At 37.3% G+C, this 19,817-nt stretch overlaps 1 protein-coding gene across 1 annotated transcript; it reads left to right on the forward strand.

Moving 5' to 3' along the window:
• Positions 1-2,468: 2,468 nt before the first annotated feature.
• On the forward strand, positions 2,469-12,665 carry pjvk (pejvakin). Its single transcript, XM_067987626.1, has 6 exons — positions 2,469-2,679; positions 4,057-4,252; positions 6,200-6,341; positions 8,453-8,570; positions 8,964-9,107; positions 11,831-12,665. The coding sequence occupies exons 1-6, from the start codon at positions 2,469-2,471 to the stop codon at positions 12,130-12,132; spliced, it is 1,113 nt and encodes a 370-aa protein (XP_067843727.1). The 3' UTR covers positions 12,133-12,665.
• The last annotated feature ends 7,152 nt before the right edge of the window (positions 12,666-19,817 follow it).

The following is a 19,817-nucleotide window of genomic DNA, read 5'->3' on the forward strand; positions in this document are numbered from 1 at the left end:
AATAATATTAATTTTGTCACTTGGTTGATAAATGTGAGACACAAGCAGATGGGGCCATAGGTAGAGTGACATTTTTACCATGGATACCCATAGTTTTTTTAACATTGCAAAATCATATTTAGTTTAGCAAGCTGCTTTTATCATTTTATACATGTTACATTGGGTTTCCATTTAACTTTTATTTCTTGGAACTACAAATCTAGGACTATTTTCTGGTCTCCACATATATCTTGGCTTGTTTCACTTTTAAATCCAATGCCCACCATCATCTCTAAAAACTAACCATTCAAAACATCTAAAAAGAACTTCTCCATATAGTTTTGATACTATATGTGAAGTTATGTACTGCTGCCAGTCCTATGGAAGCACTTTTCACTGACACTGTGTTAATGTGAAGTAGTCCAGGGTAAGATGTGACATGGCTAATTTCACAAGGCAGTAAAGTCACCAGTAAAGCTCGCACCACTCTGCCCAATAGTGTAATTTAACTGCAACTCCAGAATAGCAAAATTCTTTACAAGCCAACTTTTTTTTCATCTTGCTCCCATTGAAAATGTCAGACAAGCCAGAGTTGCTAAATTGCATGTCATGTCAGAATCTCAGAAATATGAGAAAAGGCTATTGACATCAAACTGAACCCGTATGTTCATCAAGTGGTAACCTTTTTATGATTTGCATAGATGCAGACTTTTAGAAGGTAGATAGATGCCTATGTATATCGTCAGTTGCTCATAGGACTTTAAACTGTTGCTATTTTTTGGGACACTGATATAATGAGCAACTCTCCTGACAAAAGTAGCAGTTTACCTAGATGATATATTTCATCATAAAGGAGTCCATTTGCTTTCTCATCAGCCATCTTAAAGATCTTTACAACAAAGAATGCAAGGCAGCAGTCACCTTAACTCTCACATGTTGTTCTTGATTGTGAGATCCTTCAGATCTTCCTATACTGCTCATAAAGGTTGGTTATTAGTAGCTGATTGTCCAGACAGCAGTAGCACCTATTTAGTTACCAGTCTTAGCAAATCCCGACAAATTTACTTTTGGATTGCAGCTAGCTATGTAGGATTTGGGTATCACGAGTATGTCTTAGTGCAATATAAAACCAGCTTCAAACTAATCCTGATATTTCATCCTTGACTAAGATACTATCCCGTCAGGGTATTGCCCTTCCTTTTTTTCCCCACAATTGTTGAGTTATTCTTAGCAGGAGGAACAAATGAATCATTTCAGATTTGAGATGCAGTTCTGTCTTGTCACAATCTTTTGGAAGGATTGCAAACTGTTGTTTTGCCTTTGTTTTCATACAAATCTGTGATCTGTTGAGAAGGCTTCCACTGAAGATAGCAAATGGAGAAAGGCATTATCGTTTTGTGTCTCTCATAAATCTTCAAGCATTTCAAAAATCCCCAACTGAAAATAAATATTGAAAAATTAGAACTTATGTCTTAAGAAGATAAGAACAAAAGCCATTCAGTCCTTCTACATTGCAGACCCTTATTACTTTAAAAATTGATTCTTGTGCTCTGTAGGTTACTTGGCATAACTAGAAGTCTATTAAGGAACCATCCAAAGTAACTTTGACTGTTATGTTTCAGAATTATTTAACTTCCTTAGAACTAATACTGTGTTTTTTTTATTATGGGTTGCGATCAATCTTCGGAGTTTCAAATCTTTGTTCAATGACTGAACTGTTTTAATGACTGAAAGGGAGTTTAGAAGCCATTGTTCTGGCTGCAGTTCATTCCTCAATCTTAATCACAGTTAAACAGCCCCATTCTTGTTTTCTTCCCCACGCTTTGCTGATTTTGCTTACTGCAGCCTCATTTCTGTCTATTCTCAAATACAAAGGTTGCCATAACTTTGAATCAAATCTTATAGGTCAGTGATATCAAAAGAAGTGTTTTTTTTAAACTATCTTAGTTTTTAAACCCAAATTCATGTACTTACTACATTATTGTAGCATTAACACCAGAAGCCCAAACAAAAACATAAATATTTTATTCTGAATTGCCAGTATTTGTGTTCACACTTCAAATAATAAAACACTAATATTTTATTGATTGTAGTATTAAAGATACCCTGATACCTATGACTCTATGATTTCAGCAATAATCAAGTTGTACATTTAAAACTGTGCAATTGAACATTAATTTGGTTTGCTACTTCTGCCTGAAATTGTCTTTAGATAATTAGAATAAACTCGTGACTGCAAGAGATATTGTCGCAAACATCCCGATCAGGTTAACAGCTTGTTTATTATTCATAAACCTGAGCTCAACAGAAGTGCAAAAAGGAACCGTCCAGAGGAAAGATTCACACAGATGGCTGACAATAATCTCAAAGTTACTACAGTTTCAATTTTTTTTGACTCTCTATAATAGTTTGATTGTTTAGAATTCCAGAATCTAATTTCTGGTGTGACACAACTGTAACAAATCAGATAAGGCTTTTGTTGGTAAGAGATGTTTTCTGCTGCTACAAAGAACTTTGTGAAGCAGGTTGGCGATACAGGCAGACTGAAGCCTGTTCCTAGTCTGAGTGAGGCTGACAGATATCAGCCACTCAGTCTAGTCACAAAAAGGAAAAAATCCTGCTTCTGGAAAAAAAAGAAGTACAGCTCCACACCATTCACTCTGAAGGACATTCTTGTTGGGGAAAAAGAGGTTTCCGCTGGTAAAGTATTTATTTTACTTATGTGCAAATTGTTTTTTTTTTGTTTTGCAGGAAACTGCATCATTATAATAAAATAAAATTAGGACAAATTAAACTGTTTAAACGCTGGGTCCACTCAGTGTCGTATTAAAGTTTGTGATTTTGTATTATGTTTGTAAGATTGATTATTAAGAACATAAGATATGGAATGAAAAATGCCATTTGGCCGTCTTGCTTGCTCCATAGTGAGCAAACTCCTGTATAGGTTATTCAGATGGTCATTCCTAGATTAATCAGAGGTGAAATTAGATCTCATTGCACCTGTTTTCTGGGCAGAAAATGAGGGCACAGAGGTCTGCCCTCCCATGCCCAAACATGGTAAACTGTCTGACACCATATTGGTTCTGATGCTGTAGACGTGTCTCTGGCATCAACCTAAAACTAGCGTTAGGGACCTTGAATATGCTAAAATGGGGAGTAATACCTGTTTTAGAACCCCTTTCCCAAATTGATCAACATTAGGCGGAGCTTGCCTTGCACAATCTCTGACTATTTGCAGTCCTACGGTGGCTTAGCAATGGTCCTTAACGAGACTGCTGGAGGCCGCCAAAGAATAGGTACATTTTTGGCTTTAAAGTTTTTTTAAACTTACATTAATGTGGAGCCAGAAGAAGCAGGAGTGCTTCTCCTGCTTCCACAGCAATGCCGTGGGCGGAAGGCCGTTGCCTGACATTCATCCTCTTTTCGACAGTGAGCTGCATGTGGATGTGTTGTAGGCATCTGCAGTGTAAATTATTTAAATGAGGCCCAATGTTGATCGGGCCTCGGGCCTACCTGTTCCGGCAGGGTTGAACTAATTTCCGACTCATCTTGTCTTATATCTATGTCTCTTCCCCTGAAGGGTTTACTGTCCCGATACAGAAATCTGTGCACAATTCTGTGTTAAATTTATTTCTCTCTGGTACTATTTTATGAATAAGTTGTTGGTTCAACATTTCCTTTATACCCCAGGCTTTAGGTTTCATTGTAGGGACATCACAGTGAGGGATTTTTATGAGTTGCATATCATTTTTTAAAAATTTATGATATAGGCTATACTTATGATCACAAAATTGCAGAAGACTATTTATCTTTTATTATAGAAATCTTACTTTTTATTCAAATTCATTAGGTTTTGTCTTCTTCCATTTAACCAATTTTATAGCAATCAATTTGATTATCACAATTAGGGATTATTATTTTAATACGATAATCGTTAACTTAGTTCTGAGTTTCATATACTGAGTTGCATCAGTAAATTACAACATATATGTGCTAACATAAATGTGAATTTATATTGAAAATATATTACCAGTAAAGATAACAAAAGTAATCAGGCATTTTTTCCCTATTTAATAGGCGTCTCTTCATATCAGCTGCTCAATTATGAAGATAAGTCTGATGTTTCCCTAAGTGGGAAACTCGGAAACCATATTATTCATGATGTTGGGTTTAACATTGATGGATCGGACTCTGTGGCAGTCAAAGCTTCATTTGGAATAGTGACAAAACATGAGGTGGAGGTTCCAATACTCCTCAGGGAGATCATTAACAGGTAATTCTGCTATTTTAAAATGTTGTTAACCCCTGTTAGTTTTCAAAACATCATGAAAAATTCTTAAATGGATACATATTATTGAAACAATGAATACAATAATTGGTGCATCATAAACACTTAATGTGTGTCGGTACTAAATAGAGTATATACATTTTTCAGTAAAAACAAAGTACTAATTAATAAACTTTTTAAAATTAAGAGCAAGCTCTAACAATATGATCATGGAATCGCAAACAGGGTCATGTTAATAAATCTTAATCTTAACTGTCAATTGGACCTACCTGTGTTCACTCCATTGAGTTCTCATCTGAATCACTGAATAGTTCACTGGGCATAGCATCTAATAATGATTTCATTGATTCATACAATCATAGAATGGTTACAGCACAGAAGGAGGCCATTCGACCCATTGAGTCCGTGCCGGCTCTCTGCAAGAGCAATCCAGCTAGTCCAACTCCCCCGCCTTTTCCCTGTAACCCTGCAAATGTTTTCCTTTCAAGTACTTATCCAATTCCCTTTTGAAATCCTTTTAATTTGAATCCTTCGGGGATTGCAGTAATATATTTGTTTCAACACTTTAAATATAACATCATGAATTAAATTTTCTTTGGTTCTATATATTTCTTTCATTCTACTTGACATTAAAAATGTACACACATTTTAGAAGACTTTTAAAAAAAATATGCTCAGTGTTCATTTCTTTAATAAAATCTTGTTAGTTTAATTTAGTAATTTTGTTTCTGAATAATGAAATTACTTTTATAAACTCCTAATGTTTAATCAATATATGTTAAGGCTCTAAATCTCATTTCATTATCTCACACTATAGATTTTCTTTTGTAGTGAAAGATGGTATTCTTTCCCCATCATTATTTTTGTGTCCCCGAAGGTGCTAGTGGCAGGGTTGCTATTTGCCTGGATCATAGGTCCATAAACTAGGATTTCTGGTCTCTAGGGGATCCCCGGGGGGTCCTCGAGGTCATCAAATCTCTGTTCATGAGTTACCAGATTTGAGCAGGTTAACTAATTGGACAAATACATGTCCCATCAAATTTCATGTGGAGAAATGTGAAATGATACATACTGGAAGGAAGAATAAGGAGAGAAAATATACATTAAATGATAAAACTTTAAAAGGAGTAGAGGAGCAGTGACACTTAGGGATTCAGATTTAAAAGTGGAAGGACAAGTTGATAAAGCTGGGGTATGGGAACCTCAGTTTTATAAATAGGGGCATTGGGTACAAAAACAAAGAAGTAATGATAAGCCTATACAAATCATTGGTTAGGCCTTAGTTATAGTATTGTGTTCTATTTTAGGAAGGATGTCAGTTCATGAAGGTTCATCAGGACGATAACATGAACAAGGGACTTCAGTTATGAGGAGAGACTAGAAAAACTGATGTTCTTTTCAGCTGAACAGAGAAGGTTAAGAGGGGATCTGATAGAATTGTTCAAATTTATGAAGAGTTTTGACAAGATGAATTGGGAAAAACTATCTCCACTTGTCAGTGAGTCAGTAACTGGAGGGCATCAGTTTAACATCATCACCAAAAGAATGAAGGGAGAGGCGATGAGATTTTTATTGCACAGAAGGTTGTTAGGACTTGGAATGCTTCACCAGAAATAGTGGTGGAAAAAAATCCATAATTGTTTTTAAAAGAGAAGTGAATAAATATTTGAAAAAGAAACATGATAAAGGCTATATTTATGATCACAAATTTGCAGAATACTATTTATCTTTTATTTTAGAAATCTTACTTCTTATTCAAATTCAAGGGTATGGGGAAAGGGCAAAGGAATGGGACTAAGTGGATATTTGTTTCAGAACCAGCATAGGCACGATGGACTGAATAGCCTTCATCTCTGCTGAAAAATTTTATGATTTTGGATTTCTAGCTCCTGCTCCATTTGTAAGTGGACTAACTTTTTGATAACTCCTCAGAAAAATTGACGTGGAACATTGCCTTGTTCGTCAGATGAAAGAAAGTCGGCGTGCTGTACTGTGTGTTGTCATGGAGAGCATCCGCACAACTCGGCAATGCTCACTCACTGTGCATGCAGGCATGAGAGGAAAAACAATGAGGGTAAGTCTCAATATGTTTCTATTCCATTATAGTTAGTGATGTGGATGGTGCAAGAATTTAATTACATAGAATTCATTCATTTTAAATAATGCCAGTTACATCCCAAAATTTAAATTTCAATCTGTTGTTTACATTGCTTTTAAGTGTGGTACCAAACATGTAATAATGAAGGGCAAATTTGAGGATCAAGTATTGTCAGTTAATCTATTTGTGAGGCAGATACATACAATTAATATTAAATATACTAGCTCGTCTCCTGTGACATTTCTCACAAACATAACAAAAATGTGTTTTGTCTTTCTATAATTTTCTTTGTTTGTCTCTCCCACTCAAATTATTTCCATCACCCTCACTGTTTATGTTTGTCCTTCACTGTGCCTGCTCCACACATCCTCTCTCTCTGTATACCTTGTATACTTTCTCTTATTGTTTCCCCTGCATTTCTCCATTTGTCTCAGACTGTCTTTCTCCTCCTTTCTGCAATATTCTCCTTTCCTTTGCTCTTTTTTCTGTAAATCTCTCATGTTCTCTCTGCCTCTGACACAGTTTACGTTACTTATTTGCTCAATTACTATCTTGTTTATGTAACAATAGTGGCTGCACTTCAAAGAAATTTACTATATGTGAAGTGCTTTAGGGTGTTCTGAGAGACATTGGGGGTAAAATTGACTTCAATGGAAAGGAAAATCAGCAGGGTGTGTAGCAGCGGCCAATCCAGTGCCACCCGTTTTACACCCGCCAAAGTTGAATTTCACCTCCATAAAGCGTTCAACAAACACAAATTATTTTATTTTTTTTAAAGCTCATAGCATGTAGCAAGATGTGGTCAACATGGGTAGTGGGGCTGGTTGTTCATTCAGGAGTTGTTCTAACATGTGTGGGTCAGAGAAGAGCTGGAGTTCAGGAGGGGGTGGAGGCAGGGTATGGAAAGTCAGAGCCTGGTGTTGGGAGGTCCGTAGGAAACTACAAGACTGGAAGAGATTCTGCAATCTATCTCTCCAGTCCCAAAAATAATATCTCTCGATCGTCCACTCCCTGAAATTGCTATCCAATTCTCCCTTAAATTTTTTCACACTGATTGCTGCCACTGCTTCCCAGGGCAATTAATTCCTCACGTTGTATCTAAATCTAAACTGTCTGCACATCTTCCTTCTAAGTTTGAGCCTGTGCCCCCTGGTTCTAGAGTTTGTGGCACTCTGGAACTTATCAGGGTTCAATTTATCTATTCCCCTAAGAATCTCTATTCCTTCAATACTGTCTCCCATAAGTCTTCTCTTCTCATTATTGAAGTACAACAACCAGGATTGCACACAGTGCTGTTACATCTGGCTGTACAAGTGCCTTATACAGAATGATTAGCCCGTGAGATTTGTTTTCTATCGCTCTGGCTATAAATCCCAAGATCCTGTTAGCTGCGAATGGGCCTGTTGGGAGAGGGGAGTCGGGTGTGTGGAACTGGCATTGGGAGGGAGTGGGAGATATAGGTGAGATAACATACTATGTATAGTTAAGATCATTTGTATGATTATTTAATTGCTGATTTGTATTATATTCATATTTTAATTTATTGTGCTCTAATTGTATTATAACTTGTATTTCTATTAAGACTTATTGAGGCTGATTTTCATCTTCAGGTGAAAGTCAGTTCTAATTTGGTTTGCACTGCTTTAAGACTTGCATAAACCTCAAGTGTAAATATCTTCTGTGGAGTCTAAAACTGGAAGTCCTAGAATACTCTGAATGGTGGGCTTTACTGTCGATCATAAAAGGAAAATACCCTTGTTTGTATATACCTCAAAGAAGTTATTTGTAACTTGATTCATTATTGATCAGAATTGCATTGTTGCATGGAAAAAATAGTGCAAATAAAATGTATTCATTCTTTTGTTAACCAGTCGTCATAAAACCTTAGCATTTTCTACAGTTTAGTGTAGCCTTGCCACAAAGTTCGAGGTGCTTTAAAATAAATTGAGTTGCATCAAATGACAATTTACATAGTGCCAACTTTAGTTTGTAAAATTTAGATATTTCAGTTTAAATGTTTGTTAGATTTTATTTAATGCTGGTCTGTAAAAGTAGAAGGCTATTTCTGTTTATGGTGCCCATTCTAGTTTCAGATCGATGATGGACGAAATCATAAAGGATGTGACAAATCCATTGTTATCCCAGCTCATACAACTATTGCATTTAGTGTATTTGAACTATATATTCGTTTGGATGGGCACTTTGGTAAGTAACGTATTGCTTTAAAGTTGTTTTTACTAAATCCTAAAGAATTCTTCAGTGCACTTATAGATCATTTCTGTAGTCACTAATTATTAGCTTTTATTTATTTAGTTTAAACATAGAGAGTGACTGAGTGCTGATACTTGCACCCATGAGGTGTGAATCAAGAACAATAATTGTTTAAAAAAGTGTAACTAATCCTTTCCTAAGTGGCCAAAATGTATTAAGTCATTTTTGAAATCAGAAATTCTCAAAAGGTGGGTGAAAAATTTGCCAGTTGGAGGCTATGCAGGTTGATCAGTATTAAGATAATTGTATTTATAGCTAAGCAGGACGAAGCAAGACTTTTAACTAAAAAAATTGTTGCATAATTGTTTATATCTGCATAACTTATAGAACTCTGTGTTACATCTGAATCAGAAGGTGGGTTTGAGAAAGAACAAATAACAGAGCAATTGGGTGGTTTAATGAGCCGATTCTCAGTGTGGAAACTGCGGCGATGTCTGTCTGATTTCTTTTACGGCAGTCCATTCAGATCAGGTAAGCTTTTCCTCAAATACTACAGAGTAATTGTAGTGTATTACAGAAATTTAAAAGTACAACACAAATTTTTAAAATAAGAAAATCAAATTATCACATAGAAGTCGAATATATTGCTATACTTATTGATGTAGAACGTGCATGACGACTTGCTCATGAAGTAAACCACCATGTACTTTTATATTCTTTATATACGATGAAAAGCTGTGGGATGTGATTTATAACTTACAAGTGGGATGACTTGATGATCTACAAGCAACAAAGTCATTAAGAAGTTACAAATATCATGTGGGGCCTTTATTATGGTGTGGTTCACAAAGTTGTTGTAGTGATGTAATTTCCCTACAACGCTCTTTTGATTCAGTTGGTGATAAGTAATTGTGAGTGAATGTCATGGAGCAATAGAGGACAACAAATGTAAAAAGCAATATAGAGGGAGCGGGTCAAACTATGTTCACAATATGTCTCTCCTTAAATACCTTAGGGTGGATTTGCACTCCAGCTGTAGTGTCAGCTCAAAGCTATTTGGCTTTTCACAATGCTTCAGTTACAGTATAAATGTAGCCTGAACCTAATCTAACCTAACACTGGAAGAGAAGGTCTTTGCCCTTCGCCTTGCTTTGATGTCAGTTCAAGCCTTAGCACCTTATATACACTCCAAGTTTAGTATCAGGACAAAGCATTTTCCACTTTGCACTGAAGCTAAGCTTGTGGGGTACAAATGCATCCTTCTTTTCTCCATCTTTTTAATGTTATATATTGCTTCTACTTAAAACTTCCCTGTGATGAAAAGCTGTAGCAGCAGCTGTTGGTGTGGGGCACATATTCAATTATGGTACTAAAGAGTTTTACTTTATTAGTTTTCAATTGAAAAACGATTCAAGCCTATGAAAAAAGTCCTAGAGAGGATATCACAGTTGATGTAAATGTACATTTGCAGTGATCACATTTACCAAAAGGATTACTTCACAGTCTCTGATTGTTCAATTGCACTTTAGCCATTTAGGTGCTTATGTTTCTGGCCTCTTCAGTCTGACCAACAACATAGAGAATAGATTCCACTGGCAAATATTGATAAAATAACTAAAAAGAAAATGACTGCTTTAGGCAATATATGGCTAAGGAAAACATATATATGTAAAACTCAATGCACTATTTTCATTTGGCTAATTATAGCTTTGCTTAAATCCTTTCTGAATTTGCCATTTACAAAAAGAATGTCAAATTATACTTTTATTCATCAAAGAGTAAAAATTTGATTTTTGCACGTGAAACAATACAATTAAAATTTTAACATTGATCTAAGAAATTTTGGAGGCAAAATTGGACCTCGTGCCCATTTTCTGGGTGGAAAACGAGGGCATGGGGGTCCAATTTAGGGGGCAACCTCCAATGACTGAACAGCATTAGAAATATGTCCAAAGCCATATTGGTTTGGGCACTGTAGAGATGCCCCTGGCATGTGCCTAAAACAACCACAAAGTGCCTTGAAAATTCTAAAAATGGGCCTAATGCCTGTTTTAGGACCCATTCCGAAAAATTGTTTGCCCTGAACGGAGCAGGTGTCGAGTTGCTTCATTCAGGTTAACTTGGTCTACATGCGGCCTAACCACAGTCCTTAAAGGGACCGTTGGAGGCCTCCTACAAAAAGATAAGTTTAAAAAGAATACTACGTTAATGCGGAGCAGGCAGGAGCATGAGTGCTCCTCTTCACTTCTTAGCACCACTGTGGGTTGCTGCCAGCCCGCATCCCGATCGCCTCCACCTGTCCCAGGATCTACAGGGGGCCCGCTGCTGGTGCTGCAAAGCCCAACATTCATCCTCGCTTTGCCGGCGAGCCGCCTGGGGATGTGCAGTAGGTATCCGCAGCTCGCCGGTCTTTTTACAATATTGATTGGGCCTCGGGCCTACCTGTTCTGGTACAGGTATTGTTCCCTAAGCCCAGTTTGTGCCAGCCTGATGACACAAACCAATTTCTACCCCATTGTTCTTTGGAATTTAAATCAAACTTTTATTGAGCACTTAAGAGATCAGATTGTTTTGATATAATTACATCATTGATGATAGGTATTCCAGCTTACAGTGAATGTTTTAGTTTATTTTTAAATGTACAGAAGCGTGTGATTTTGCTTGTGAGCTGCAGCAGCATTTATTTTTGTCATTTGTGACTGGAAACCTGATATCATTTACCAGTGACATTTTCATCTATTAGGAGCCCACATTTTAATATGTATATGTGCCTAACTTTGCTGCATGGTAACTTGCTAAAACAGCCATTTTTCTTGATAGTGTATTTGTATTGTGTATTTTCTTCTCCGCAATAATGAGAACATTAACCGTCAACATTGCTGGAGTCCTATCCCACCAAAGATAGTGAGAGGTGCTTAGACTGCAGGAAGCAGCTGTTTTGGTGGGGATGAGATCAACTGTTATTTTGCTTCACCCTCCTGCTGAGTACAACCAGCAGATGGTGTGGAAAATCAATTTGCTGATCAGTATAAATTGCTGGCACACCCCTCTCCCTCCTCTCCATAACTTAAAGACAGTTCCTCACTAGAAAATATGGAAAGTGGAAAACCAGTTTGCAATGCCGTTTTACTGCTATCAGTTGCTGTGCCCAGTATTGTACTATCAGAAGTCAAATTTAGCCACAGGATTCTTGTGTTAAATTTATGTTTTCAGTGAGTGTAAACTTTGTTATCTGTTACTGTATATTTGAACAGATGAAAAGGTACTGGACGATGTCAGAAACTCGGATCTTTATTTGGAGGATTTGGTCGCTGACTATTATGAAAAAGCTACCAGCATGACTGACATTTCCACTAACTACCTCAGAGACAATGCACACACACGGGTCAATCTCCTCAACCATAATATCTCCAAAGGGCCCTGTGTTCTTTGTGGCATGGGAAGTTCCCGAAGAGAGACAGTATATGGATGCCTTGAGTGTTCATTCAACGGACAGAAATATGTGAGACTGCATGTGGTGCCGTGCTTTGATCTGTGGCACAAAAGAGTACGGTGAAGTACATTTTGGTATGGATTAGAGCTGTAGATGTAATAGCACATCTGCAAGACTACATTAGTATTCATGCAGTAAATACTTTTGCATTTTTTTTAGCAGCAAGTCAATTTGAGTTTGCATAAAAATATTCTCTTTATATTGCAAATTTATAGTTTTAAAATTGTAAATAATGAAATGTTGTAAAGGAAAAATTATCGGGTCTATCTGTCGGTGAGAGAACTTTGCTGCAAATTTATGTCACTATTTTAGCCTGAATCTCTGGCAATTGAACGAGCGACAATACGAGTCCTAGAATACATAAATTGATTTTGCATGATATACTTTTCGGAAGTTCTTCTGTTTGGATTTCAGTTTTATTTTGTATCATGATTGAAATTTCTGCTTTCCTTAGTTTACAAATTTTGTATACCTTTGTAGGGACTGTGTAATGCAAGCAGTTTCATCTTGTTTTGTTTGGGCAATGATTATCAGCAGCTGACTTGAACTTTGTTTAAAGGGTTAATAATTCATTAAAGTATCAAATTGCAAACGCATGAAGGTTTTGTGAGTCAAAGTGTTATGTATCTAACAGATGGTGTATAAAATGTAGTTCTCAATTTCATTAAGTTTAAATGTATGTTTATTTGTGCTAGTTTGTAATGTTGCTACAGAATATAATATTTGCTGGAATTGACTCATACCATATATTGATGAGGTGCCTTCAATTCTTTGCTGTAAGTTCCACAAATAATTACTTATTGAACGATTGGGATTATTGTTCTTCAAAGTGGGTTTGAAATTACCAATAGTGCTTGGTGTGTTGCATGGCTGATTATATTTGTAAGTTGAACAGAGATACTACAAATATACACCTTATAAATTCCCCTGTACATTAGTGATAATTTTTAATTTTAATTTAAACTGATTAAGCAGAGTTTGGAATTTACACAAGCACCTAATTCCTCAGGTGTACTTTAGTCAGAAGACAGATGTTTGGAAGTATTCTCCAATATTTAGTATTTTATTTTAGCAAATCCAGTTCAGGTTGCAGAAAAATTGCTGAATATTGCTAAAACATTGCTGAATATTGACACATTTCTGTTAAGCTTTTGTTCAAAAATCGGTGTTTTCACAGTGGAGCTGAAAAGAAATGTTAATAGTTAGGTTAAAAGTGCCTTCAGGATAGTTCTACAACAGTTTAAAGCCATACGTTCAAGTTTGCTTATTTGAGATCTAGAAGTGTGCTGCTGCAGTTAGTGAAAAAGGAAGCACAAGATGTTCTCATTTCAGAGGTAACGAGTGACCAAGATCATCCCTATGGTCTGCCTGCCTCAGATCGCCCCAGGGAGTTGGCAATAACAACTGATAGGAGAATTGACGAGAAACGCCATGGTCCGCCAAAGAAAGAAGTCCACCATAGATGGCAGGCAAAATTAAAATAACTGGCACAAGGTAGGACCACTTGCTAAAAAAGAGTTTATTCATGGAAATGGAGCACAAGAATTCTGCACCGTAAGCTAATGAAAGGGGTTTAGAGCTTATTTCACAGTTGGCAGTAATGATCACCTGCAGAACCATACTCTTAACTACTTTCTGAAAGATGTTTTCATTATAGGTGGCTGATCTGAAAGCCACATTTGGATAACAGATTATCTGGAGCAATTTCAAAAAGAGTAGAAAGATTACTTTCTTAAATTTGTGTTTTACCTACTGTTGCTTCAGGCTGTCCATGTAAAACCAGATATAACTTTATAAAGACTTTTCCTTTGACAAAGGTAGCAATCACCTGAAGCATGCAGTGCACTATGATTAACAGGCTTAAGCAGCTCTGTATGTCAACATTTACCTGAAATGAACTGAAGGCCAGATCACCACCATTGCTGTAACCTTTTCCTGTGTAGAAAGAGCATTACTGGAGCTTAGCGTGGAAATCTAGGACTGCATGCTATTCAACCTGTAACTCCTGAGGAGGAATCTGGTTAAGAAAGGTAACTTTTGGAGAGAACAGAGCGTTCTTGCTGATTTGGGGTAGGAGCTAATTTCTGCCACATTATCAGCTTTACATTAGGAAATTACATCCATGTATGGCAATGCAGTGTGTGGTACGTGTGATATTTATAGGTAAATACCAGCACCTCGTGACTTCATTTCTGGCAAAGTGATAATTTGCTGTCGAATAATGTTAAGCGAATATCATGCGAGTTTCAATTTGCTGAGAGGTGCAGCTATCTGAATATTAAAGCACTAATTAGAAAAAAAATTCCACACTGTGACTTTTTCCATAGACCTGCAGTTCCTAATTGATTAAATCAGCAAAATCTTCATAAACAACATTTGCAAAGAAATTACATGGTTTATTTAAGATCCACAAAAAATAATGAATAGGAGTCTTTCAATCTCATTAGGTCTATAGTTATCATACCATATATTCAGTAAAAGAAAAATCCAACTAAACTACAGTCCCATTAGGAATATTTTCTCAATATTTGGGGGAAATAAAATCTTTCTACCATATTCCAGAAGAGAGACTATTTTGTGTGGACCTGGGCGGGAGGTGGGGGCAAGCGGAGAGGGCTATAGGGAAGAAAGCTGGGGAAATGTTTATGTGAAGTAAAAAATAGTCCTTTGGAATCACAATTATGATGCAGAAGATGGTTGAGATTCCATCAGTCTCAAGGTTACTCCAGGAAAGTGGTGGAAAATTGGATGTAAACATTTGTAAAAATGTTGGCTTTTTATTCCCAGAAGCACTTTTTGCAATGGCCTGGGACAAAATCATTTTTACATAGGGCTTATTTGGTACTTATACTGAATGATATAAATGCTCACTATATATTCACTCAAGTGTGTGTAGTTTTGTAACTTTAGAATAAATTTGACTATATAATGCTTTAATGCATATTTACCTCTAACATTTTGAACTATGTACAAGTAAGAAAGTTTGATTACAGTTGAACCGCTGTTAGGTGATCAAAGTACATTATTAAATTAATATGGAGAACTATGGCAGTATGTTCCTGATTAGTTGGTAGTTCAGCAAGCATGTCAAAAGATCAGTTGAAGATTTTTAATATTTTGCCTTTACTGACATTTAATTTGGGCTGTTTGAATGTGTGCTCCATTAAGTCCAATTTTGATATCCTCTCTTTGTGTATTTGTTTTATTATTTACTGTCTGCTATTAAGTATAATCCAATTTTTTTCCCAGCCCATCATCCTCCTGTATGGTCAGCCAAATATTAGGTCTTTGTGAACTCTGTGGCTTCAATTGCACTATTATTTTCTGCTCAGTGTGTTCTCTGTCTCTCACCTTATGTGTGCTTCTCTGTCTCCGAATGTGTGTGTGACTGGCATTTAGCCTACTCCTGGAAATTCTTCCTTCACATCTATCCCACTTTGTATTTAAACTTTCTCTTACATTTTTAGTAGGATGAGAGGTAATGGGTGAGTTTCACTTGTGGAGGATACCAATCTATATGCCAGAAAGGACAGCAGAATCAATGGATGAGAAAGGTGTGAGAAACACAAATGCTAAAGATCAAAATACTTTGTTACAAATCTCAGGTCTTGCCTTAGATGTTCTCTCAGGTACAGTGGTGTTGGTCACTCCCATAAGCGGCCTGAGCATCTTACGTTTAGGAGTTTGTCGATATTGCCCAATATGTAACAATATGATAGCATAACCCTGGGGGGTAATGGTCATATCCCCCTGTGATCTGAACTGGAAATTTGCGTCTTTCGTACTTGCCTCCATATGCCTCTCCAATCTTCTGAAAGACAGACCAAGAAAACACCTGTTAAGACGAAACCAGATACAAATTATTAAGCTGTTTTATATCATAGCATACAGAGCCAAAGTTATGATCAGGCTCATTTAATTCAATTAGTACAACTTATCTTCATGTAATAATAAAAATACAATACATCCCCACGTTAGTGGCTTGTCTTACTTGACTTAAACAAAATCAGTGCTTTTTTTCTTCTGAGCCTGGCCAAAGCTTGTCTTCGCAGCTTCGGTTTAAAAACCGAACTTATTCCTTTTCCTCTGTGATTTTATCACTCCCTGTTCACAGTCAGAAAAGACCAGCGACTTCCCAACCTAATGGGTGTGAGGTGTTTACTGACTACAACCTAATAAATTGCTTATTGTTCAGTGTTTGAGGAAGCAATGTAAAACATTAACTTATTAGCATTTAAACCACCTATTATCTCAGTGGCACTTTTAATAAACCTGTCAGGATAAACTACACTTTAAAAACCCAATATTTAAATGTAACTTTTTTTCCCCAAAGACTTCCTGTGGAGAAATAGTCAAAACATCCTAAAATGTGACATACTAGAGGGTGCCTGTGTCCTCGGGCAGACCCTTAATTGCCTGGGAGATCCATCCAGCTGGGTCACTGGATACTTCCAGCTTCATCATTAGGCAGTAGCTGACTGCTGCTCCTGAGTTCTGTAACAGCTACCTCTACCTGTTCATCACCACCTAGATGAGGCAGCCATGTCCAGTGAATGGCTCCCTTGGTATCTACATCAACCCCTATTAAAATGTCAAATGGCCTGGATGAATAAAGTTCCATTTATGTGACTCTTGCATACCCAAAGTATTCCAGCCAAGCTCTGACCACAAGTATCTCTGTGGTCATCCACTGTTCACAAATGCAGGCAATTTTGTTCTTTATGTAATGGTAGTCTTTCACCAGGCTGCTATGTGCTACTGTGAAAAAGCAGCCTCATTGTTTTCAGATCTTTTGACTTCTGCTTGGTTTATCTCCGGCTTTGCTCTTCCTCCCAATTGCATTCTTCCTATTCATGTCATTCAAGCTCTAATTGAAACCCATGCTCTTAGCTGAAACTCTCTCTCCTTTGCTTTTTCTTTGGCTGCTAGCTTCGCTAACTCAAATTCTTTTGATTTGGACATGTTAAAAAATCTCACTGTTTCTGTTTCGTTCATTCCTGCCGTAGATATTCTCTCAGGTACGGCAGTAATCTTCTAAGTTGTCTGAGCTTCGTAAACTTGGGGTTGTGCTTCATACTGCCCAATATCTTGCATATACTAGGGGGATAACAATAGGATCCCTTCAGACTTCACTGCACCTTATCTATGGAATATCTTGTAGCATTTTATCCCTCCTGCACCTTTCAATCCTTCAACTTTGGAGTTTTGTGTATCCACCCACCCTCACCCCACCATTGGTTGCAAAACCTTTGGCTGCCTTGGCCCAGTACCTGGAGCTCCTTTCCTAAACCCTTCCATCTCCTCTCTCTCTGCCTTTAAAGAACTTCTTAAAACTCACCCTTCTAACCAAGCCCTGTGGTCATCCCTCCTAATCTGTCCCTCCATGGCTAGGTATCAATGCCTTTTTTTCCAACCTCTGTAAATACCATGGGGCACTTTCTACATTAATGGTGCTATATAAATGAAGTTATCGTTCATTAGTTTATCATGCTGACCTTGGAGGTAGGGTGCCAAGCCTTTAAATAATTTGAGATACAGCTATGCAAAGGTAGTCAATATATCACACCTAGACTTTATTCACATTTTAATTAGTTCATTAGTGTATCCTTTTGATCATATTTTTCCTGTTTGCCCTATATATTCTTCTTCACTCTAACATGCTTAACAAACTGTAGGAACTTAATCACCCTTGATTTGTTCTACAGAAAATATGTGCTAGGCACATCCATTAAAATTAGCATCATGACATTATGCTGAACGATGGATACGCATGACCTTCCCTGACTTGACAAAGCACTTGGCACTGCAACATCAAACAAGCTAATTTCTCCCCCTCCCCCAGCTTTGAAAAGTTGTCTGCTTCAAGTGTTGGAATCTATCCTACTTCTAGAGGCAGACTCTGCGAATTCTAGCATTTTAAAGGAAGGATTAAATATAGTTTGAGTGAATTTTACTGATTTCCAGTGCTTTTTAATCATGTTCCCTTTCGGCTCTGGGCTCCTTATATATCACATTGAATCTGCTATAATCTCAAGGAAGCCCAATAGTCTTTAGCAAATGCAAAATCTTTTTATTCAAATATATAGAGTGCTTTGCTTTTGTGCCACTTGCAGGTTTTGTAAACAAACACATTCCAGAGAACAATAAATACCTGGGTTGTCCAGGAAAATCAGTTGTTAAAAAATTAAGTTTTACTCTCTATTTGAAATAAAGCCTAGCCCAGTTGATGAGGTGTTTTCTGCCCTCAGAAATGGAACTTGGAACCTTTGCTTAGTACCTTGGACCCTGCCTTATGAAAAATTGCATTTAAATGCTATGACAGGGAAACTTTCTCTTTTCAGATACCCTCATCTATTGAATTACGCTTTCTTTATCAAATTATCTTTCGAACACGAGACAGACGAGCCTGCTGGAAAGTTGGTTTTAAGGCACTCATTGAGTTTTTCCTATTGCAACATGGAGGATATGAATTGTGCCTCTGGATTGCCTCTTTACACCTTGTTCTCTTCAGCAAACCTGAACGCAGCATTTTTGTTACAAGCTTCAGAACTGATTCTTTGTTTAGAAAGTCTGGTGCTCTCTGTTAATGATGTTGAAGGTAGAGAATATGCTCTCTTCAGATTACCCTGATTTACAGTGCCCCTGAAAAAGGATCAGCTGAACATTTCAGAGGATGCTTTTATTTTTGCAACCTGAGTTTCTTTAGCTCTTGTGCCATTTTATAGGCCTGAAGTGTATTTTGGAAGTCATTATTGAATAATCCTTGCTGCTGCTGGATTATTCTAGGGGATAAATGAGATTGCATGTACCAAGCTCATGTTTGAGCTCTTCAAAATATCAAGTGGGGCGAGTGGTGACTTTATCTGTTGGTCTGGCAGGGACCAACTCCACAAGGCATTATTTTGATAGTCATCTTTATTGCATTTTGAACCTATATTTTCCTGCGTTGCAGAGGCTACTTTAGTATTAGAAGATTGTTTAATATTTTTTCCTTTGTCCTGTACTACAGTGCCCTGAGGGATACTGGCTTGGAGGTAAAAAGAGTCTTCATACTGTCACTCTTGGAGAGCCAAGGTTCTGAGTAACCTGGCATTTACCTACACCTCCTATGCTTTCTTTTTTCTCTGACTTTAAGACACCCTTCATAAAAGCCTCTAGCACAGGGCTTCTCTGAAATGGTAAAGGCAAATGCACAGGTTTTTTGGATTTAAATAAAGGCATCTTGGTAATGGGTCAGCATTCTGTAATTCAGAGGTGCCATTTGTGCCACCTCTCTTTTGAGGGGAGCCCAAAATCAATCCATCCTTTCCTGAATCTGTACTTGATTTCTTTTGCCCTAAATCAAGAGGTTTCTGCTGCTTCATAGTTTCAGTTTACTTTGTTGCTGTTGGCAGAGATGCGGAGCCTCAGAGCACTGCTCTGGTTGCTGCTGCATTGTTCTCACCCAGTTTCCTTTGCCTCCATCACATTCTGCTCGGTTGAAGTCTTCCCTTCAAATACCATCTTCCTCCATTTTGAAGCGATGGCAGCCTCCAGTCACATACTAGGCACCTGACCAACCTCTCGTGTTATATATATCACAAAGCACACATCTTCAACCCTCTGCCTTCGCCCTCTGCTGAACCATTCCTTTTGATACATCTAAATGGACAGCTAACTATTTATGCTCTCTCTTTCAGAACAGTTTTCTTGTCTAGATTCCCACCTCCTTTCAATTGTTCACATTTTTGCTTCCAATGCCCTACTAG

Source organism: Heptranchias perlo, chromosome 7, assembly GCF_035084215.1.
Source record: "Heptranchias perlo isolate sHepPer1 chromosome 7, sHepPer1.hap1, whole genome shotgun sequence".
Classification (NCBI taxonomy): Eukaryota; Metazoa; Chordata; class Chondrichthyes; order Hexanchiformes; family Hexanchidae; genus Heptranchias; species Heptranchias perlo.